The sequence below is a fragment of the Medicago sativa genome, chromosome 8 (assembly GCF_051527215.1).
Source record: "Medicago sativa cultivar Bolivia chromosome 8, Bolivia_mono, whole genome shotgun sequence".
Classification (NCBI taxonomy): Eukaryota; Viridiplantae; Streptophyta; class Magnoliopsida; order Fabales; family Fabaceae; genus Medicago; species Medicago sativa.
In genome coordinates, this window is record NC_140756.1 from 84,492,411 (window position 1) to 84,517,818 (window position 25,408).

The 25,408-nt window shown below is 30.0% G+C and overlaps 1 protein-coding gene and 1 long non-coding RNA gene across 2 annotated transcripts; both read left to right on the plus strand.

The window, feature by feature from the left end:
* The first annotated feature begins 156 nt into the window (after nucleotides 1–156).
* On the plus strand, nucleotides 157–2,803 carry LOC146902457 (uncharacterized). The gene is made up of 3 exons (XR_015022682.1): nucleotides 157–430; nucleotides 1,011–1,142; nucleotides 2,448–2,803. It is a non-coding gene; the product is annotated as an uncharacterized LOC146902457 (long non-coding RNA).
* A 1,127-nt stretch (nucleotides 2,804–3,930) lies between these two features.
* On the plus strand, nucleotides 3,931–5,448 carry LOC146902458 (F-box/kelch-repeat protein At3g23880-like). Its single transcript, XM_085735782.1, has one exon. The coding sequence runs from the start codon at nucleotides 4,131–4,133 to the stop codon at nucleotides 5,214–5,216; it is 1,086 nt and encodes a 361-aa protein (XP_085591908.1). The 5' UTR covers nucleotides 3,931–4,130; the 3' UTR covers nucleotides 5,217–5,448.
* The last annotated feature ends 19,960 nt before the right edge of the window (nucleotides 5,449–25,408 follow it).

The following is a 25,408-nucleotide window of genomic DNA, read 5'->3' on the forward strand; positions in this document are numbered from 1 at the left end:
CGGAAGCGAATGAGGAGTGATAGTTTACCAGAATATGTAATCAGATGGAGCGGAATCGAATGAGGAGTGATAGTTTACCAGAATTCTTGAATGTGTGATCAGATGGAGCGTAGTCGGTGGCGGAAGGTGGCAATTCCTCACAAATAATCTTAAATTGGTTTCAGTTTTAGTCATTATTTTCACATTATTTTCTTAAATAATCTTAAATTGGTTTCAGATTTTTGTGCGGTTTTGCTATATCAGTTATATAATTGAATCTGATACGACCGCAAGGGATTGCAAATTTGCTGGAGTAGGTAGGGAGGATTTTGATGGTGGATGAGGTTCTTTCGTGTAATCACATAAGGATTCTTCCAGTCATTGAGTTAGAAAAGTTGGTTAACAAGTTGTGGATCAAGTATTGTATTACGTTGAGTACAATACTAAAGAAGTAAGTATAAACTCATCATGTCCAGTTGCCTTATACAATAATTCTTCAAATGTTGTAATTTTTGTGTTGTGTATGAGTTTTATCAGAGTGTGGTTGTTTGCATCATATATAAACATGAATTTATATTGTTTAAGTGATGAGATGATCATCTTGAAGTGTTTGTTCTTGAATCCTTTTTATTTAACATTGGTTCTATTAAGTTTCGAATGTCATTGTTGTTATTAGCTTCTGCTGTTGTACATATATAGAACCAAGTATATAACAAAGTATGCAATTCTAGGTTACTTTTTTTAAATTTTTGTACCATATGAAATAAAATGTGCTAATTAAATGTTTGGTGACTTGAATCTTTTTGCTATTATTATATGTCATTGGTAAATTGTTTTGGTGACTTACATCATTTAAATTCTTAATAGTATGCTATACGATGTTTTTCATATTTGTTGATATTTTTGATTTTTTTTAAGGGTGCTGTCATGTTGGCTAAATGCTTGGCTAACCATACTGTCATATTTTTTAACTAATGGTTGGCAAACACTACATGATTTTAATGGGAACCCTATGTTTTTTTTGGCATCAGTCAATTTGGCATTATTATCAAGGACATGGTTGGCAAGAACATAACTTATTGGATATTTGATACTCCAATGAAGTTCCTGGTAAACATGACTGTTGTAATGACTCATTTCCATCAAGTCTTTTATGGACTATGGTATGTCTATATTACTTTCCTCTACTTGAGTATATGTTAACTCCTTTGCAATAGTTATGTATCAGCCTGTCATTTTCATTAGGTCCTCTGATCGAAAGTTTAATGATATGCCTTTCTTACCCTTTTCCATGTATAATCTTTGCTTTTTGTTTTTGCTTCATTTCTAGCTTAATTAAGAAACATTTCTGCTGCTTTTGAATTTACTTAGTCTTTTTCCCCTATTTTTATGGAAACAATTTTAGCCTTTATAGCTATGACTGTCATATGCTTGAAGTCAATGTGATACAAAATACATTTACAAAAGTTATCATATGTTAACCATTTAACTTATGTATGTGTATGTTTTTATAAGCCATGTTATATCTATGCATATTTATTTAACTTAAAAGTAATTTATTATGATGCTATGCTTTAGCCGTGTGACCAAGACCATAATATTGTCACACAAATATTTTATTTTTTTGGTCAAATATTGTAATATGTATTGCTCTTTAGAAACTATTTCGAGGACTCTGTTGGTTCTACTTTTGTTTATACAACTATCATTGAGGAGTTAATAGTTTTAACTATAGTGTTCTTCCATAAAAAAGTATCTTCATAACATAAAAAGAAATTCAAAAGAATTGGGTTATCAAAAACTAGAAGCATGCGAAGAAAAATTTGTACAAAGATGTGCATAGTAACTAATAGTAGTTGTGTTGATCAGTTGACATTGATTCTCTAATAGGATCTAAAGGTGTTATAATAGTTATTTGTGATTATCCTTTCGAAAGAAATTGATAGCTCAGTATGTTTTTTGTCTGGTGTGTACAATGTGGACATGAGTCTTTTGTGAGCCAAACTTCGGCGTCCTATATCCTCATCCTCTCCTCAATACCTGGTGTAAGTTGTGCTTTAAGGATCTTGGTTGTGTTATGTCATACATTTTTTTGTACAAAGTCATACTCTTAAACGTTGCTGCAATGTGCCAATGTTTATTGTCCTCCTTCCATACATTTGCATGATAGTTTTGTTTGTTCTGTTTAGTGCTTAATATTTTGTTTATCTGTTCCTATATGTTGTGGTATCAATTAATATTCATATTGTTAGGAGGTTCTAAGAATCAACTATGATATTGATCGACTTGGTGTATTTTTTTCTTATTTGAAATCAATGTTATGTTGTTATATTGGGTGCTTTACCGAATATTTAATGGTTCTACAATAATCCAACTTTGCTTTTAGGCTATGATGTAAGTTTGTGTCCATCTCACACACAAAGGAAATTCAAAGTTTGTTTTAATTTTAATTTTATCTTTTTGTATAGGATTGTTTGAAAGCTGTGATTACTCCATCAACCAAGTCAAGTGAAAAGAGAAGAGAAAAGGGAATATAAGTCACACCAATCGATGATGGTGGAACACAGATGTTTGAGATTGTGTTGTAAACGAGCATAGTGAATGGATCTTGATGATCTCCATCAATCTTTTTTTTTTTTAAAGACGATTCTTCTAATGTATTGTCTTCCACCTCTATATTTTCTATTCTCATTGCAATCGTAAATGTCATATGATAATGTTTCATAAATCAAACAATTGGGTTTGAATGGTTAATGAATTCCATAAATAATGAATTGTTCAAGAGAACTTGAATTTGATTTTAGGAGGACAATTTTTGGTCAAATTTTTCTTACTTTTCGACCGAACTCCAGATTACCATATCTCCTTTTTTCTTCGAACCATATGGTTAATACAAAAAATATGATATAGTTTGATATGTTAATAACAAACTATATTCCTTCATCATTAAAAGAAATCTATTCTCATTAAAAAAAAACTAAATACCGATTGTTCAAAATATACTACAGTTTGTAATTTTAAAAGACCCGTGCGACGCACTGGTCGGCGTTCTATTTTATTAAGTCTGCAACAACTAAACCCAATATTTTCCCTCCTACTACTAACCCTAATTTTTTTAGGTTTTGTTATTTTTACGTTTTGTTACATTCCTCAAATATATTCTTATCCTTATTTATTAATTTTGTTAAGTCTACAACAACTAAACCTAATATTTTCCCTCCTAATACTAACCCTAATTTTTTTAGGTTTTGTTATTTTTACGTTTTGTTACATCCCTCAGATATTTTAACAAGCAACAAATTTTACTACTAGGAAGGGATTTACAATTTATGCAAATTTATTTCTGTCATATCTAATTGTTTTGGATTTTTTCGTTCTTTTATTCTTATATAATTTATGTATAAGTTATTAAACTTACCATCAATCTAATTTATTCGGCCATAATTATGTTAGTTGTTTTGGGAGTTAAACATATTACTATAACAAGCAGTGGTAGGATGATTTACAGTATGATAGTTGACGTATAATAATTTACAAGGAAAATTATCGTTAAAACTAAGTGCACAATATAAATGACATAAATATAGAATCATGACATATATTTTAAACTTACATACAAAACTGATAGGAATCAAAATACATGTAATTTGTTTCAGTAATTTATAATTTGTGTGGTGTTTTTGCCAAAATCTTTCGTTAAAAAATTATGGATTGCTGCTCAATGTCGCTAAAAATATTTTGAATCAATTGCGCAATCTGCTTTTATAGTTCTATTTAAAATGTCCTAAAATATTATTAACATATGACAATGAGGACTGTATTAGCACCACTTCAAATGTAGTGTATAAGGAGATTTTCCAAAATGTGTGAACGAAAATTGTATGTTCTTAATTCTTTTATTATCTATGTAATTGATCATATCACAATATATTAATTTTTCCATTTTTTATGACCCGGGCACTAGCACGGGTAAAAGTTCAGGTTAACATTATCAAGATCCATAAAACTCTTAAAAAAAAAAAAATCCATAAAAAAAAATTGGTCTATACAATACACGTTACTTTCCCCTTTCTCAAATCCGAACTTTAAATACCCTGGAAGAGTAAAGTTACTCAATCGAAGCGTCTCTCGAAGAGGACGAAGACGATTGAATGGAGACGAATTCACTGCCGTATCTGCCTCACGAATTGATAGTTCAAATTCTGCCGAGGTTACCGGTGAAGTCTCTTATTCGTTTCAAATGCCTTTGTCAGTCTTGGTTTTCTCTTATCTCTGATCCCCATTTCGCAAATTTGCAATTTGAACTTACCGCCGCAACACACACTCGTAGAGTTGTGTACATTAATAATCATGAAGCTCGATCTATAGATTTGGAAACATCGATAAGTGCATCTGTTTTACGGAACCATACATTTTTGATTCCGGAACCTTGTTTTGATTTTGAAATCAAAGGTTCATGCAGAGGCTTTATACTTTTGCACTATTTTTCAAACCTCTACCTATGGAATCCATCCACTGGACTTCACAAACAAATACCTTTGTATCCTATTGATTCCGATATATGTCCAAATTGTTTCTGTGGTTTTGGGTATGATAAGTCAAGAGATGATTACTTGGTGGTTTCTATGTTTGGTTATCGCCGATTAGCTGATATTTCATCACGTTTGTATGTTTTCTCATTGAGAGATAATAAATGGAGAAAAATTGAGGGTACTCACTTCCCTTATATGAAAGACTCTGATGAGCCCAGAGCAGGGTTGTTCTATAATACCGCTGTTCATTGGTTGGCTTTTAATGATGATTTAACATTGGTTGTTATTGTTGCCTTTGATTTAATGGAAATTAAACTTTTTGAGATGTCTCTTCCGGATGATTTTTACCATGATCCTACATATTGTGATTTATGGGTATTTGGAGATTTTCTTAGTCTATGGGCTATTGATAAATATAATACTACAATTGAAATATGGGTGATGAATGAATACACAGTGCATTCGTCTTGGACTAAGTTTCTTGTTCTTCCTATTAATGACATTCCCATGGAATACTTTATCCCTTTATGCTCAACAAAAAGTGGTGATATTATTGTATTGGACGGGGGTACTGGATTGCTCAAGTATAATGATAAAGGACAACTGCTAGAGCATAACTCCTTCTATTACTATGGACGTGGATCCGAATTTGCTATGTATACAGAGTCTCTGCTTTCACTCCCTGGTGCCAGTAAGCAAGCTTAAGAGGATGACTTAAATAAGAAGAATGAGGTTGTGAAGTATTCTCCTTCACTATTTTCTTGATATTTATAGTGTATTTTGAACTCTTGGCCAGCTGCATTTGTAGGGTACTATGTGTTTAAATGCAGTTGTAATATTAGTCAGTATGCCAAATGAGCTAATGTTATATGTCATGACATGTTTATTGGTGAATTGTTTGTGATATGTTTATTGGAAATGTTGACAGCTTTGTTTATGTGATTCACTGTTATTTATGCATGTGTAACTGAATTGGCTTCTAATGTATGTTATAGTCGCTGCTTGAAATTGTTTTATGTTGTAATTTATTTGATGAATCTATGCATGTTGATCAAGATCAAAATCACAATAACACAGCTCTTACTCAAAACACTTCATTAGATACTTGATCATGTCAATGTATGTATTTGAAGGTTTTCTTCTCTAATTTCAGAGGACTCTAAACTTTGGCCCTTGCCATTTCTCTGTTTCAAACCAGGAAAAAAGCTAATTTCAAGTTAATGAGCTACACATGAACAGTGAAATGAATTTTTTAAGACTTTAGATCATAAGCATCAAAACCAAATCCCCCATGAACCTAAATACTGCTATTACAATTACAACTTAAGATTTTCATAATGAACAAAGATCAAACGTCTTCACTGTGGGATAAAAGTAATCATTTATAGCAGCAAAAAATGTAATACCAGGTGAAGAGTCATTGGATTGGTGATAGAGTTCAGGATTGAAAAGTTGCTCATTGGATTGGTGATAGAGTTCATTTATACAATATTGAAAAACAATTTATGTCTTCAATTTTTAGCTTAAACTTTTGGCATAGTTTGTTCACAAAATGGTATCACAGGCTTATCAAGTGGTGTAGAGTTTGATTCTTGTTGTGTACCGTCCGCTCTTCAAGGGCTGTAGTACAAAGGTTTTGTTAGAGATATAATATAAAAACTGTCCATGTGTTTTCCACCTAAAATAACTCGAGCTTTTTGAATCAATGGTTCACGACCAAGTTCATTTGAGCCGAGTTTGCTTTGACAGCTAAAACACTAGACAATTAATTATAATTTGTGTAAATGAGAAACAAATCCTGCTGTGTTTGGATTCATATATAGCTTGTTTGATTGGTGTTTCTTTTGTACATACTCTATGCTGTGTAGTTACCTTGATGTGTGTTCCTCCTCTGGTGCATTGTTTCATGAAATTGTAAAATGTCAATACTTGAGGTCATTAAAATGGCCCTATTGTCTCATAATCTTCCAGTATCCAATTGATAATTAGAGGCAAGAAAATTGTCCAAGGATGGAAGGGTGGGGTTGTGGATGGTCAAGAGTGTGGAAATTCAACAAAGAAGGTGAATTTGAGTGTGTGGGAAAATTGACCAAAGAAGGGAATTGGAATAAAGCTCATTTTGATTCGACAGTTTTGTCAATATGAAACCAACCCCTGTTGGCTGATGCTGTGAATGGAATGTGAAGCTGTGGATGATTGTTTGTGACCAGCTATGCTGGTAAGGCTCAATAATTTGTTTCGTCCTGTGTTTTTCTTCTTATGCTATGAGTTTCTCTGGTATAGGACTGTAGCACACAAAAGGAACATTGATTTCCTGTCAAATTGTCAATTTCATATTCCAACAACCCCGCATACATTTTGATTTCTGAGATCACTGTTGGCTGATCTGTCACTGGATAACACTTTTCCTTTTCACTGTGCATTTCAGCATTTCTTTATCAAGATCTTGTGTGTAAGTGAATATAGTATGGTAGTATGTAGGATATTCAAACTGAATATGCACTCTAGTTATTCTTCTTTGCCACGGTACTGTCCAACTGAGAGGCAGTTACTGGAAATAGACAATTACAAACTGACATAAACTGTAATAGAAACTTGAAGGTCCACTTGAAGGATACCACATTTGTATTCCACTTGAAGGTCTTGCCTGGTGGTCGTATTATAGGAATTGCACGAAAGTTTTCCTTGCTCCCATTTTATAAACTCTTCACAGTCTGCCAAATGACAGCATATTTTTCGAAAATGTTCGAAGCTCCGCCAAAATTAATTAACCATAATTTGAAGTCATTTAACAATTTTTGAGTAAAAAAAAGTAAGCTTTGGGTTTGTAAGTCCAATGATATAAGGATGAAAAACTGAGAACAGTGAAAGAATGAGAGTTTTAACAATCTTTTTGCTACAATTTTTCAGACACAAGGCTGTTGCTCTATTTCATTATCTGAGATTCAGAATTAAAAGAAACCTCTTGCAATTTGGTATTTGGACTCATACAATATAACATGTACACAAGACTAGAAATTTGGATTGGAATAGAATAACTGACATAAAAGCAGTAGTTTTTGTTACGTGAACTGATTGGATTCAAGAATTCAAGAAAATTCGGTGTGCTAATTTGGTGGAATGATATGAATATTGGTAAACAAAACATAACGACTCATCTTTATCTTTATATAATACAAAAGCATACATCTATAAGCGATAATATATAAGTTTCTTTCCTTCAAAAAAAAATCTATAAGCGATAATACACGTGGCATCTTTCTGCTCTTCATCTCATTTAATGCTTTTCTATCAACCAATCAAAATGGATATTGAATCATTTATTTTTTATTAGCCAATCAAAATGGATCAATGACTCATTTATTTTTCATGAGCCAATCAAAATTGACTATGATATGATTTTTTTTCCTATATATAGAGACAATTTGGTTTTCATTATTCTCATCTACATCTTCCTCCCATAAAAAATCATTGTTTTCAACCCCATTCTCTTTTCTTTTATTTGTTTATTTTTTATTTTTTGTTTAACATTTATTATTTGTATGTTACTTTTTATTGTGATTTCTTATGTTGCTATTTTCTATTCATATTCTATTTTATTTTTTTTGGTGTTTGTTTCTATGTTCTTTGTTATTGACCGAATCTCTATTCATGTTTCTATTTTCTTTTGTATATACAAAAAAAAATGTTTTTATGGCTCCTTTGATTTATTTAAAACAGACAACAACAAAACTAATATTTTATAATTAAAAAATAAGATATTTGAGTGGACAAAGTTAATTAATTGACGAGCGTATAAATAAAAAACAAAAACAAGACCTTGCGTTAGTGTATAGTGTTTTTGTTTTTTTTTTAGTTTTATTTCCTTCATCTTTATGAAATATTTAAATGAATTCATACAATTATTAAAAATAATATCCTTTTTTTTATTTTGGTGGTGGCCGGGGTTCGAACCCCAAAAAATAATATCTTTTTTTTTTTATTTTGGTGGTGGCCGGGGTTCGAACCCCAAACCTTGCATATTTTATGCATTGTCCTACCAACTGAGCTAAGCTCACGTGGACTAAAAATAATATTCTAATTAAAGATTATTAAATTATTATATTTTTTAAGAAAAAAATATTAATGTTTTATTCAACACCATCTTTGGATTCATTTTTTTTTTTTTTACGGAGCATTCATTCTATTGTTAAAACTTATAATCACAAATGGTATAAAATCGACTCCATATTTAATTCATTCCACAATATTCGTTCCATCCTTGACTTCTACGGAAAAACAATTATTTCAAAACACTTCTACAAACTTGAAAAATTAAAATTGATTGATTTTGAAATTGTACATAGTAATTTAAAAAAATAAATATGAAAATCAGGTATTTTGGCTCAAGTTGTTTATGAACTCCATCAAATAATTTTTTTTGGAAAAACCCGAATTTTAGTTACTTCGCGGTTGAACTCTTCTCTTAGGAACAATAGGGTTAACAAAAAAAAATATAAGACACATAAATACTCATTATTATTATTTTAGGGAATAAATGCTCATTATCATTTTTCCTAAAAATAATCATAAAATATACAACAATATAATTTCCACTAAATGGTCTTTATTACTTTTCTAAAAATAATGAAATTGAATATGTCATCATATTTTTACACCTATTCCTTTTAAAAAAAATGATATTGCATAGGTTTGTACTACATACAAATTTGGTTCTATTTAATGGTGTTTTTTTTTTTGTTCATGCTACTAACAAAGTTCGATTTTGTTATACGATAAAGGATCAAGTTGCACTAACTTACACAAGCTAATAGATCAATTTGCTTTTATTAAAATTAAGGGACCAAACTGAGATTTTAAAATAAGTTAATGGGCTAAATTGACCAATTTTAAAGTTATGGGACTACATTGAACTTTTTTTTTTTTAGGGAAGGGACTACATTGAACTTTAAAATTAGTTACAGGGCCAAAGTGACATTTAAGCCAAAGAGAAAAAAATTAACAAGATGGAAAAAACATATAATTATAGAAATGGTAATAACAACAACATTTAAAAGGAGAATTGAATGATATTATTAGTATTAATATTTGTTGTCATGTTTTTTTTTTAAATATGGTAACATGTCTTTAATTTTTTTTATAAGTTAATAATAAATTACTAATAGTAGCATTACAAAGGAAGGTAGACTCAATTGGTAAAGAATTGACTTAACTGTAAGGTAATTGATTTAACTTATGGTGTCTGCGCGAGGACTTCTTTAGTGAATGATTTACAAGTACCTCTCTAAATGCTCTTTGAGCCATGAGATTTGTTCTGACCCTGATGAGCTTCCGAAGCCTAATTCATCTAAGTATTTGTTCATTTTTTTTTAAAATTGTAAATTAAAAAAAATGAAAAATCTCAACTTTTTGATTCAAAATGAAAGCCTAAATTTTAGCATATTCTAAAAGAAAAAAGATTAATCGAAAACATTTTTTAGGAAAGATTATTCAATAAAATTGAAAAATCATATAATTATGGAAATAATAATAACAAAGTTTTGAAGAAGAATCGAATGTTACCCAAAATTAAATTTGAGCAATAACCGATGATTTTTTAAATTCCAATTTTACTAATTTTCTACAAAGTCTGTATTTCAAATTTTTTTAAAGTATGTCGTGTCCTTTTAATAGCATAATGCATGTAAATGTCTTTTAATAACAATTTTTTAATGCATTTATGTCTAATTTTATAAATAAAAATGTACATGGGATAACTCTTTAATGATCATTGCACTAACGATTTTTAAGGTATAATATTTAACGAAGTTAATAAAATAAAGAGTAAATTACACTCCCCTCCCCTTAAAGATGCTTGAATTACACTTCCCTCCCCTCTTATGTTAAAATATACACTCCCCTCCCCTCTTATTCAAAATATATTAGAAAAAATTTCATTCCCTTTCCCTAAGAGAAGCTTGAATTACATTCTCCTCCCCTCTTATGTTAAAATCTACACTTTACTCCCTCAATAATTTTTTTTATTTCTGATAATCTAGCAAAAAAATAATTTTGAAAGGTATGAAATATGATTTCATCTATCTCCAATGATACTAGCAGTGTTCAAAATTCGGAACCTCTAAATCTAAAGTTTGCCTTTTTACTACTAGACTAAACTTTGAGAGTTGGAAAATCACAATTAACTAGACTAAATCCTGAGAGTTTATCATTGTGTCTGGATTTCTGGTGGAGCCTACATTGGATTGGGTAATCATGTTAGGCCAATATCAATCACGCAAGTTAATTTGACTCTACATCTTCACGCAGAACCTTATAGCCATAGACATATGGGTCATCTCATTTATATGTTGATCAAATTCTACTCTTTCTTTCAATATGTAGAACGCTAACTCACACTTCATACATTAACGTATTTTAATCAAGTGTGTGATTTTATGCATTCATAATTATGTGACGTAGTCATAAAAAGTAAAATAGAGACACAAACATGTTTAAAAATGTGGGTTAGTGGTGATTTCATGGATGTAGGTTTATGTTCCTTTCATTCATGAGAAGGGATAAATGAAATTAGAAGCAAAATGAATACGAAAAAAGACATTGAATATGAGAGAAATGATAAGAGAAAAAGATATGAATGTGTTTTCTGTCATGAGTTGGAACCTCTACATCCAAAGTTTGTCTTTTTACCACTAGATTAAACCCTTAGGGTCGGAAAATCACAATGAAATAGAAAATGCATTTTTAATTCAAATTAATCATGATAAATAGCATATTCATTATACATGAACCATCTCTCATCTTGGTTTTTTACTGAAAAAATATATTGGTTTAATTGTTCTTGATTATTGTAATTACATGATTAAACACATTTTTCAAAAGTTGTTGGAAATTTTATGAGTTTCTTGAAAGTGTTGAGAATTTCTCGACAATTTATTTACCAAAACATTAGACTCAATTAAAAACACACCACATCTTTTAAAAACGTATAATAAACATGTATGTTGTCAACTTAGCATAACATAAAAGTGCTTTTTCAAGGTTAAATCCTACCTAAGACCAATTTTTTTTTTTTGAAATAATACAAGTTGAATGAAATAAATGGTATGAAAGAGAACAACATGGAAAAACTTAAATTTAATATTTTCCAGAAGAAGAATTACACTAAACCAAAAAAGCATCACATCATTTTAAATTTTTTAATAAGCATGTATTTTATCAACTTAGCATAATACATCTGCATTTGTCTAATGTAAAATCCCATCAAATACCAAAAGTAAATGAATTTGACATCTAATAACTAAAATTTAAGATAAAAAAAAATCAAACAAATGACATTTAAAAACTAACAAATCAGTTTATCATAACGTTAGGCCTTCCAATAGAGCCTACATTAGGTTGGATAATCGTGTTATGCCAATAGCAACCAAACAAGTTAGATTGACACTACGTCTTCACAAAAACCCTTAAGGCACTAGGTAAATGGGTCATCTCATTTCTATCTTGATCAAAATCTACTCTTTAATCCAATATGTAGAATGTTAACTCACACTTGAAAATGTTACCATATTTTAACCAACTGTGTGATTACATGTGTTCTTAATTATGTGACCCAACATGTTAAAAAATTTGGGTTCATGATGATTTCGTGGATGTATGTTTATGTTCCTTCCTTTCACGAGAAGAGATAAAGAAAATTAGAAGAAACAAAATGAATACGAAAAAGGACATTGGATATGAGAGAAATGATAAGAGAAAAAAAATATGCAGCGCGTTTAGTCCATAAGAGAATAGTGAATAATACGAGTTGTCGTTAATTTTGTAGATTTGTTGAAGGAATTGAGGAATCTTGAGTAATTATTTTACCAACAAATTAGACTTAATTAAGAAACTCAATATCATTTTAAAATGTTTAATAAGCATGTATTTTGTAAACTCAGCATAACACATTTGCATTTTTTCATTGTTACATCCCACCAAATACCAAAATTAAAGGAATTTAAAATAATAGAGGTTGAATAAAAATATAGCATGAAAATGAATTTTAACATAAGAGAAATGATAAGGGAAAAAAAAATAAGGAGTGTGTGCTTTGTCTGTGAGAGTATACATAATACATTGAGTTGTTGGGGGACTACCGGGGATCCAAAAACTAACAAAAAAATTCTTCATAATTTTGGAACTACCGGGGAATCCTACACTGAGTATGATTCCCACAGTAGGCTAGAAACCACACGAGTGAAATTGATACCACATCCTTACAAAAAAATCTTATAGCATCAAGTATATGCGTCTTTTTTACTGATACCTTCTTCGATATCTACTATTCCATCCAATATAGAACTTTAAGGAATTAGCTGGGTATATGGGTATATCATTTAAATGTTCTTTAAAATTTACTCTTGCGTTCATGCAAAACTTTAATTCACATTTGACTCATTAACATCTCTTCCTCAAGTATGAGACTCTTTGTATATGTGATCTACCACCTTGAATCACTCCCGCTTTCCCCACAAAGTTGAATCGAATAGAGATGAACCACACAAATAAGAACGTTACCACATTTTCACCCAATATTTTAAGGCACTAAGTGTGAATTTTTTCACTTATATGTTGTTCAACCTTCAATCTTCTACTCAATGTTAGGCTATAACTTACATTTGATACATCACAACATTATCTCCCTCAAATATGAAGAAATTCTAGCCCGTGCTTGGCACGGGTATCCATACTAGTATAATACAAAAGGATACTTCTATGAGCATAAGTACACGTGGCGCCTCATTTTGCTTCTAGCATTTAATGCTCCTCAAACAATTTTTTTGCAATGCATTAGACCTTTGATCAAGAAAGTTGACTTAATTATGTATTATGTATTATGTATCCATTGCATTTAATATTTTTATCACTCATAATTTTTTTTCTTAACCAATCAAAATAGATCATGACTCATTTATTTTTTATGAGCCAATCAAAATTGATCTTGACATGATTTTTTTCCTATATATAGACAATTTGTTTTTCATTATCTTCATCTACCATCTTCCTCTCATAAAATAAAAGACATTTTGTGTCCATAATTTAGGTTTCGAGTATACTTTTTATGATTGTTTTTCATTGTGGTTGTATTTATGTGCTTTTTGTTATAGCATTTAGGTGTGAAAATTCTGTATTTAGTTTTCCTTCATTTTTTTTAATCCAGTTCCTTTTTTTTTCTTCTTCTAATTAACTATTTGCATTTTCAGGGTAACAAAATTCATGCTATTGTATGAAGAAATATGATCTATAAATTTGAGAAGGATTTGAAGGAAGGAAAGATCTACTTTGGTGTTGCGCTACAAATCTTGGATCTTATCAAACAACGAAACATGACTACAAACAAATTTTTTAGTTTAACACAAAAAGGAAATTATGCGGAGTGAATAGTGTACCTTCAGATATTTCAGTTCAAATATTGATTTGGTGTTTCTTATTATGTCATTTATATGTATAATACTTTTATTTTGTTCGGATTAGTTTTTTCATCACAACATTATTTTCGATCTTAAAGAGGTAGTACAATCTATTTGGAGGCTTTGATAAACTTTTTTTTTTTTTAAAGAATGAGGCTTTGATAAACTTGATCATTTGTTATTTACACAAGTACAAAAAAGCAACCATTTTTAGAAAACTCCAATATTGTTTTAAACAATTGTAAATTTGAAACAATTAATTGGACTCAAAGTGAGTTCTACTAAAAGATGAATTATTTAAGAAAAATAATTTTTGTTAAGACTTTAATTTCCTCTTTGCTCGAATTACCCGGGTCCTTTTCCTCTGGGACCGGAGGGTTAACCCCAACAACAAAAAAACATATTAGATTTTTTCCACTATATTTTTAAACAAGTCTATGAATAACAAGATAAATGATACACATAAATGTATCAATCATGCAAGATAAATGTCTTTTGTTACTAAATGATTAATGATATACATAAATGCATCAATCATGCAAGATAAATATGGAACCTATTTGTTTGACCAAATAAATGAAGGATATTTTTTTTTTTGACAAAAATAAATGATATTCATTCATTCAAATTGATAGAGTACATTGATACAATGAAAATTCGCTATAAACAAAAAGGATGAATCTCTGAACAAACTCACAACATCCATGTTAATAGCATAAAACGGCAAAGTACTAAAGCCTACACATATGACTATATTTAAGTCTCCGGAATACCCATTTCTCCGGATCTGCAACGTTGACGTCTCCAATGTCATTGATTTGATCTGCACTGGATCGAAGCTGATCTGACAATCTGAACCGAATAAATACCTGAATGAAACAAGAAAAACAAACAAAGTCACACAAAGACGACGAACAAAACAACGTCGCACTAAGATGACGAAATCACGAAAGAAAAAATGAAATAGATGTGAAAATCACTTATTTAAACAAAAGGGAAATAGAAAAACGAGTTAGAGGGGTGATTTTGGGTCAAAAATTGACTCTAAATCACCCCTCTCTGGTGGATGAAGGAGAAGAAACTAGGGTTTTGGTGACGGCTAGAGAAAGGAAAAAGAGAAAAAAATAAAATGAAGGATATTATTATGAATAATTGAAAAAGACATTGTCATCACTTATATTATAAGTCATTCAAATGTTAACATATGTCAATGATAATTTCCAAGCCAAACAGATTCAAACACTTTAAAAAGGAACAAGATGTAAAAAAAAATTAGCATTTATCTACAATATTCTTTTCTTTTTTTTTTTCCGAATACTACAAGTTTTTTTTTTGGTATATCAATGTATGCAACAAAATAATAGTAAATGCAAAAAAAAAAAATTATATATATAATCAAAACAGTGTATATTAATGTATATGCTCTTTGCTAAAACCATTCATTATTATTGAATGAATATGCATTTTTTTTTTTTGCTAACGAAATTTTTATTTTGTTTTTTGTTACTGCTAACGAATGAATATGCATGTTTGAACCCAAAAAAGTAGTATAGAATATGAAAGGCCTAGACATTTAAGAAAAAAATCGTATACTATCTATAAAAATGAATGAAAGAGCTTTCAAAACCTCTATAAGGGTAGTATTATAAAAAGAGAAATGATAGCAACACACACTTTTCAACATACCTTTTTTATTGGTTGCAATTCGCACGGGTTCCACTAAATCATGTGAGACCCATATAAATTTGGTGGAACTCAAGTGAGTTTTAACCAATCAAAAGAGTGTGATAAAAAATGTATATTAAAATGTGTGTTACTAGCATTCCTTATTATGCAAAAGAAATGAAATTATTTTCCATGAAAACCGGTAAAGGTTATTGTCCCCTTTTTCTTATTTGATTTCTTCAATTTAATTGCAATCAACATTTGGTCTTCACAGTTTTTTTGCCAATCATAGACATTGATAAAATCAAGTGTACGTATTTTCCAAATGGAAAGGAATTATTTAGGAAAAACCTTGCATTGAATTATATCATCAGAATAAAAGTTGGAAATTAATATATTTTAATGTTTTTATAACAATAAAAAATAGCACAAGAAAAAAGCGCACCATACAAGTATGTTCCTTTTTTTTACTCATATAAACATACTATCTTTTCCCTTAAAAAAACATATTCGTTTTTTTTTAATAATTTTATTTAGGTGAGATTTTTTTTGGGTCAATATCTCTCTTTATTTAGGTGAGTTGAGTCCAAAGAGAAAACCTCATGAATCAAAAAGAGATTACAATGTATTATCCATCGAGGATTTCCTAACGCTGGTATTGAGAATTGTACTCACACTTTAATGGGGGCTGGAGTCAATTTATTATCAACTAAATCAACATATATCGACAATATAAGCACATTCTCAATCACACTACAGATCTTTATATTTTTATCTTTATCTTTATAATAAACATTTGTCTTACATTACATATAAAGTACACATGGCGGTCTCTCATTTCCTACCTCATTTCATGCTATGATATTTCATTTTTATAAAACAAAATATTCAAATAAATATTTAAAATTGTCCATGATGATTATGGTACCATTCTAAATTAAATGTTTTTATATCAGCATTTACACAAAAAATCAATTATGTCTATATTTGTTTTTTTTTTGTGGTCAAGTTATGCCGATATATGTTAATTGTGGGTGTTTACTAATTTGTTAAATAAATGTCTTTCAAGTGGTACTAACATGTTTTCCTAATTCAACTTTCAATTTATGGATTTCTCCCATTTAGTATCAAAAACATATATTCTTGCTCAATGAAGATTTGGTTCAATTGTCGTGAGTTTAGCTTTTACTGCTAACGTGAAAACTTCTTGATGGGTGGTACGTAAGTATCTCGATTAGAGCTCAATAAATCTCAAAATCTATACTAATTCAGATGAGCCCTTGGAGTCCGACTCACTAAACTTTCACTTATTAAAAATAAATAAATTAAAAATAACAAGTTTTCTTTGTGAGAAAAACATCCGCAATGCAAAATATATTCTTTTAATTTTTTCCAAATGTATTTGGTAGTTTTGAATATGTCCACCAACAAGCATATTTTTCTTTTGGTGAATTTTAATGGAATGCTTACTAACAAGTATATATACATCATTGTTCATAAAAAAAAATAAATAATACACATCATGGTAAATATAGATATTTTCTTCAGTTTGATGTAAATATGATTTATTTTCAATTTAAATGACTGAATAAGTATACCACTTCTTTTTACGATCACACCCCTTAATTAAGGGAATGTTTAATATGACGTTTCTTTTTACCATTTCTTTTTTACTTAATTAAAAAAATATCACATCATTTAAAATGTTAAATAAATATGTAATTTATCAGCTCAAGTAACACATCAATATTTTTCCATGGTTACTTTCTAGCAAATACCAAAAGTCTTCTCATGGATAATCACATTAGGCTAAGAGAGTAACCACAAAGATGAAATTGACACCACATCTCCGTCCTAATCTTTAACGCACTAGGTATATAAGTCATCTCATTTATATGTTTCTCACCACATACTCTTGCATCCAATATGAAGTTTTAACTCATATATGACATATTAACATATCTCCTTTACGTGTGAGACTTTGTACATTTGTAATCTGGTAACATAACCAAATAAGATTAGAGAAAACATAACATGCTATAAAAGTGGGTTGGTGGTGATTTAATGGATGAATGTTTTTATTCTTTTCATTCATGAGAAGAGAGAAAGTAAATTAGAAAAAGATAGAAGACCAAAAAGCAATTCAAACATGAGAGAGATGATAAGAAAAAAAGAAATGTTTGTCCTTTGTCTATGAGAGTATATAGAATAGAGTGAATTCCTGGTGATTTACGAGTTTGTTGAAGGAGTTCGAAATTTTTTAGTATATATTTTACCAAAAAATTAAACTAAATAAAAAATGTCACATTGTTTTAATAATAAATAGAACAACCCTTTATTTTGTCAAATTAGCAAAACACATGCAATTTTTCATTGTCAAATCCAACCAAAGATCAAAAGTGAATGAATTTGAAATAATAGAGGTTAAATAAAAGATATAGCATGAAAGTGAATAATAACCAATAACTAAAATTTAAGATAAAAAATTAACAAATGTCATCCAATACCTAACAAAGTAGTTTATCATAATTTTGGGATAATGTTCAGACTTTCAGATGAGTCTACATTGAGTTAGATCACCATATTAGGTCAAAAGCAACCATATAAGTGAGATTGCCACACCACATATTCACAAAAAATCTTAAGTCATTAAGTATATGTGTCATCTCACTTATATGCTGTTCAAAATCTACTATTTTATCCAATGTAGAACGTCAACTCACACTTGATACATTAACATATGTTAATCAAGTGTGTGACTATACACATCCATAAATATGTGACATAGTCAAACAAGGTCAATCGTAGGCACATCATGTTCAAAAAGGTAGTTTGATAGTGATTTCATGGAGGCAAATTTATGTTTATTTATTTCATGATAATAGAGAAAGGAAATTAAAAAGAAAAAATAGAATACGAAAAAAGAATTTGAACATGAGAAAAATGATTAGGGAAAAAAATATATGTAGCATGCTTTATCCGAAAAATTATTGGGAATAAACTGAGTTGCCGGTAATTATATGGGTTTGTTGAAGGGGTTGAAGATTTTTGGGTAATTATTTTACCAAAAAATTAGACTTAATTAACAAAGCGTCACGTCATTTTCAAATGTCTAATAAGCATGTGCTTTGTCAACTAACATAACACATCTGCATTTTTCCATTGTAACATCCCACTAAAGACCAAATGTAAAGTAATTTTATGATAAAGGTTGAATAAAAAATGGCATGAGAGTGGATGACATCCAAAAATTATATTTAAGTTAAAAAATAAATAAACAAATGACATCTAAACACCAACAAAATAGTTCATCTTAATGTTGGGACGACACAGGGAGCCTATATTGTGTTTGATCCTCATATTATGCAAAGAACAATCACACAATGGAGATTGACACCACATATCGACTTAAAATATCTAATGAGCTTATGAGCATGTATTTTTTTCAACTCAGCATAACACTTCTACATTTTTCAATTCTTAGATCCCACCAAAGACTAAAAGTAAAATGGTTTGAAATAATAGATATTGAATAAAAAAACAGCATCAAAGCAAATGACATCCCTAAACTATAAATTTTAAGATGAAAAAATTTAATAAATGATATCCAAAACTAACTAAATAGTTCATCATAATATTGTGTCTTCTGAGGGAGCCTATTTTTTTTTTTTTATAAAATCAGTTTAGGGTAAGATCAACCACAAAAGTAAGATTCACATCACATCTTCATCTAAAATCTTAAGACATTATGTACATAAGTTATCTCACTTATATTTTCCTCACCATCTACCATTGAATTCAATGTGAAACTTTAACTCACATATGACACATTAACATCTCTCTTAAATGTGAGACTTTTTGCATGTGTAATATGGTGACATATCCAAATTATAAGGACAAATTGAGACCTAACATGAAAAAGGAATTTTTTACATGAGATAAATGGTAAGGAAAACAAGTAAGGGGTGTGTGCTTTAACCTTTAAAGTATAGCAAATGGATTGAGTTGCTTGCAATTTTGTAGGTATGTTGAAGGATTAGGAGATTTTGGGGTAATTACTTTACAAAAAAAATAGACTCAATTAAAAAACGTCACATCATTTTAAAATTTCTAATAGGTATATATTTTTGTAAACTCAAAACAATACATTTATCTTTTTTCATTATCAGAATTCACAAAAGACCAAAGTCAAAGAATTTGAAATAAGGAATGCTGAATAAAAAAACAATGAACGTGAATGAAATTCAATAACTAAAATTTAAGATAAAAAAGTTAAACAAATGACATATAAAAACTAACAAAACAGTTCATCATGATTTTGGGACTTCTAGGGGATTATGCATAGAGTTTGATCACCATCTTAGATTAAGAGAAACCTCACAAGTGAGATTGATATCATATCTTCGTCCAAAACCTTTAGGCATCAGGAGTCATCTCACTTATATGATGTTCAAAATCTATTATTCCATCCAATACAGAACTTTAATACACACTTGATAAATTATCATTCAACTATCCACCTCCGTAATTACATGACGTATTTAAATATGGTCAATTGAAATCACAAAATGTTCAAAAAATTTGGTTGGCGGTGGTTTCATGGAGAGGGGTTTATGTTTCTTTCTTCCATGAGAAGAAATAAAGAAAATTAAACGCAAAAAAAAAAAATCAAAAAAGGAATTAAAACACAAGGGAAGATAGGCGAAAGAAAATAAGTATTGTGCATTTTTTTTGTGAGAGTATAGAGAATAGTGTGAGTTGCTGGTTATTTTATGGGTTGGTCGAAGGAGTCCGAGATTTTTGGGTAATTATTTTACCAAAAAATTAGATTCAATTAAACAAATGTCACATGATTTTTTTTTAAGGAAAACGTTACATGATTTTAAATTGTCTAATAAATATATATTTTTGTCAACTCAACATAACACATCGACAATTTACCATTTTCACCTGCCACAAAAGTCCAAAAGTGAATAAATTAAAATAATAGACGTTGAATGAAAAAAAAAAACATATGGAAGAGAATGCCATATAAAAACTAAACTTTAAGATGAAAATAAACAAATGACATCCAAAAACTAAAAAACCGGTTGATAACAATATTGTGATTTTCGCATAATCCTACATTGAGTTTGATCATCTCAACATACATACAAAGATAATCCACACACGTGAGTTTGACACCACATCTTAACCTAAACCTTAAGAAATTATGTATATGGATCATATCACTTATATGTTGCTCAACATCTACTCTCACATCCAATGTGAAACTTTAGCTCACAGTCAACACCTCAACATATCTCACTTAAGTATAAGACTCTCCGCAACCGACATTTGTCACTGGGATTCACCCATGCTTCATTCGCAAAGTCGAACCGAGTTATAATATCATCATTGGACCTTATGAAAAGAGCCAGCGCACTGGTGTTAATCTACTCATTAGACATAGAGCAACCACATAAATGAGAATAATACATCTTCATCCAATGTTTTAATTACAACGAAATTCTAGCCCGTGCTAGGCACGGGTGTCCATACTAGTTAGAATTACAAAAGCATTTGCAATTTCGGGAACTTCTCACTCAATAATGAAATATTGTTCGGGTCTTCAGTACAAAAGCCTTCAATCTCCATTCATATAATGATTGTGAGATCGGTCCATCCTCAAAAAAAGAATCCTAATTTCACTTGTTGATTGTGCAATCAGAATTATAGTAAGCAACACAAGAATAATTGAAATGATTGCAGGTGACAAATGGTCTACGTTTTATCTAATGAGCCTAATCAACATGCTAAAAATGACAGGTACAAATAGTTATAATACAATATCCAAATTATAATAAACTTTTAAGAAACTTTGCGTTGAAAAATAACAAATTATGAACTTTAAAAAGTTAAATACACTCAAAAAAAAGTTGAAAGCACACTTATAGAAAATTATTACTATATTGGTTTCATTAACTTAAACCTTCAAGATACTAGTTAGCATAAAATTCTACATTAATATTGTAAAACGACTTATAACTTGTCACGATGTATTTGATTGTAAAATGACTTAAATTAAAATACATAATGGTACAAGATGAGGTTATTATTGATTTATTGGTAATAACTTAATCAAGTGATTTGGTTCAATTAATAGTTGATCTTCAGCTAAATGAATGGATCAACCAAACAATTGACCTCATGTGAACCTGAGTTTGTTTTTTGTATGAAACAATTTTTAGTTAAACGTTTTTTTTTTTTTGAGAGAAATTTTTAGTTAAACGTTACTTACCTTCATGTCGAACTCTGGTCATGTTGGAACATGTGTGGAAATTGAGTAAAAAAAGGACTAAACACAAATTCCCATGTCGGGTAGAACTAGTGTTGTGTGAATTGAAAAAAGTGGAAGTCCCACATCGGATGGAACACACACATTAGTAGTGTTTATATAGTGGGGGTGTACCTCTAATTAATGGGGGTACATAAGCACTAGAGAAAAAATATATATTGATATATATTTTATTATTTAGAAATGATAAATTAAATAATTAATTTAATCATTATTAGAAAGTGCTTTCTTAGTCCCCAAGTTTTGCTAAAATATTTTGGTACATAATATAATATATTTTTGTACTAAATTTAATATATTTTAGTACTTAATTAAGATATTTTTGTACTAGATCTAATATGTGAATTACTTAATCGCAAAGTAATATGTTACTTGTTCCCAAAGTTTCTCATATTACTTGTTCCCAAAGTTTCTCACTTATTAGTTGTGAATTTTCTCTATAAATAGAGAACTCACACAGTGCATTCCACACACCGAAAAGAAATTCATTGAGTTGTCGGGAATTCTTTTCTTCTCTTCTCCCTCCGACTTGTGTTAACAAGTTTCTTCTGCTTCTACTCCTTTCTGTCCCTTTCGGTTTCAAATAGAGCGGTTACGTACCGTATCGAGTGGCTTCGATCAATCGATTGAACCATATTTTTAAGAGTGTTCTTAAGACCATAGTCCCTTTTCGGTTTAATGTCCCTTCGGAATTAAGAGTGGTCTTAAGTTCATAGTCCCTTTCGATAAAATATGTCCCTTCGGAATAAAGAGTACTATTAAGATCATAGTCCCTTTCGTAATAATAATGTCCCGTCGGAATTATGAATGATCTTAACAGTATATAAATTATTTAAATATTTTTCTATTTGAGGAGAAATGGTGGTATCACCATATTTGAGTGGTCGTAGTACCATATTGAAAGTTTGGAGAACTTAAAGGTTAGAATGGTGGAAACACCATATTTGAGTGGTCTTAGCACCATAATAGAATGGTAATAATACCATATTAAAGTGGTTTCAGTATTAAAGAGTGGTCTTAGTACCATATTTGACGGTGTAATTCTCGAACGATTTTCTACAGTGCAGTAGTTAATCGAACAGTTGTAGCTGGGCTTGTTTTATCCTGGAGGCGGCGTGGTTGATAGTCTACCTTGCACAATTTTGGGTAGTGCCACGAAACGTCTTAAAGAGAGCGACCTGGTCGTGACTCAACCTAGTAACAACTTCGGTAGATAATAGAATTTGGAAATCCAAATACAACAGTTTGGAAATCCAAAAACAACAATTTTAAGACGTTTCGAACTGTCATGTCTACCGAAGAAGTTACTTATTAAGGTTCAGTTATCCCTAAATAAATTAAGGATAAATAAAGTTATAAGAATTACATCTTTTGACTGGAACGACGAAGTGCTTATTGTTTTTTTTTAAACAATAACGCTAAAATCCATCGGAGAAAAATATTGATCTTATTTGATATTAGAAGCCACGTTCGAACCATTTCATGTCGCATTGCTTGTTAACTTTTCATTCATACGTATTAATTAAGTAAGAATGTGACTTCTGTGGTTGCTAAATATTTTAGGCAAATACATAAAAGTATGAACCTTACGTATGAAGTCATTCTTGCTATTGAAAAGCCAACATATGCAGCGAATAGTGACTATTAAAGAATGGATGGTAATGTGCTAATAATTTCTTGAGATGCAATTAGTTTAGATGGATTCGATTGGTATATTAGTGAATTGTTCGACAATATCTTGGAATAACCATAAGGAAAAATGCACAAATTTAATATTCTTAAAATTGTGCCCTTGGTTAATTGGTTGAGGGAACTAACATGATTTTAGTTCTAAGGGAGAGCTAAAATTCGGAAGTTAGTTACTCTAAAAATAAGAAAGAATCTGAATTTCAGATTTCTATTGAATAAGACTGAGTTGACTCAGACTTAAAGAGAGACTTGTGTACCATGCATTCTTGTGGGAAAAGACTGCACTTTGATGGTATGTTAAAAATTAAATTCTCCTTCTATTTTACTAGTTGTGTGATTTTAATATTTGACATATCAAAATTAATCACGAACAAGTGTTTAATTTTAAACTTGAGTAACTTGGACTTAATTCCAACGTTATATGATTAGACAATTTTATTTATTGCAGTCAAGAAATATGAACCAAAAGTTCATATAAATCAGAATTTAGAGAATATGAATCTCTAAACATAATAAATTATGATATGTGTGAATTTGATGACACATAAATTAGAAATGATAAAATGATGTTTTTATCATATTTATTGATGACTGTGAATTTTGGAAAATAAAATTGAAATGCTTGAATGTTCAATTTTTATAACAAAAATTGAAATTTATAGAGTACCCAAGTCTAAGAACAAAAATTCTAATTAAGAAATTTTTGAAGAAAAGACAATCCAACTTGTCTTATTTTTGAACTTGGGATTGTCTGGACTATATTTAGATCCTGGACCCCAAGAGAGTTGAACTCACTAGTAGAGCCTATGAATATGTATTCATCGGATATGCGATAAATAACGAAACATATAGGTTTTATGACCTAAATGTTAAAGTGATCATAGAATTTAAAAGATGTCGAATTCTATGTAAATATTTACCCCTTTAACTAAAGAATAGTGGGGGCACTAGTGGGGGCTCTAATGGGAGCACGACATTAGTGGGGGCAAAATAAATTCCCTTCTAAAAATTAAGAACTAGTGGGGGCACTATATCACATTCATGTAATCATAAATAGTTATGAGAACATCGTACGGGATGTTATAGAACCTCAAAGAGGTAAGAAAGCAAGAATTGCTAAAGAGTATGGACCTTATGGTTTATACATTGGAAGAAGATTCATTAAGCCTTAAAGAAGTTATATCCTCATTGGATGCTGAATTATGGCAAAAAGCAATAAACGATGAAATGAATCTTCTAGAGTCTAACAAAACATGACACTTGGTTGACTTGTCTCATAGTTGCAAAATCAATCGGTTGTATTTGGATTTTGGAAAAAGGAACTAAAACCTGATGGTACGGTTGATGAATACAAGGCTCTCCTTGTAGTCAAAGGTTTTAGACAGAGAAAAATATAGACTTCTTCGACATTCATTCACCAGTCACGAAAATCATATCCATAAGAGTACTAGTCCCTTTAGCTGCCGTTCATAACTCGATAGTACTCCAAATGGATGTGAAAGTTGCCTCTTTTTATGGTGAACTAGAAGAAGAAATCTATATGAAACAACCTGAAAGTTTTGCGATTCATGGACAAGAAAACAAGGTCTGTAAGTTAGATAATTATTTGTATGGTCTAAAATAAACTCTTAAGGAATGACATGAAAAATTTGACATTCTAATGCTATCGAATGAGTATAAAGTGAATGAAAGTGACAAATAATATTTGCACGATCATAAGTCTCTATAAAGACGACTTGCTCATATTTGATTTAAAG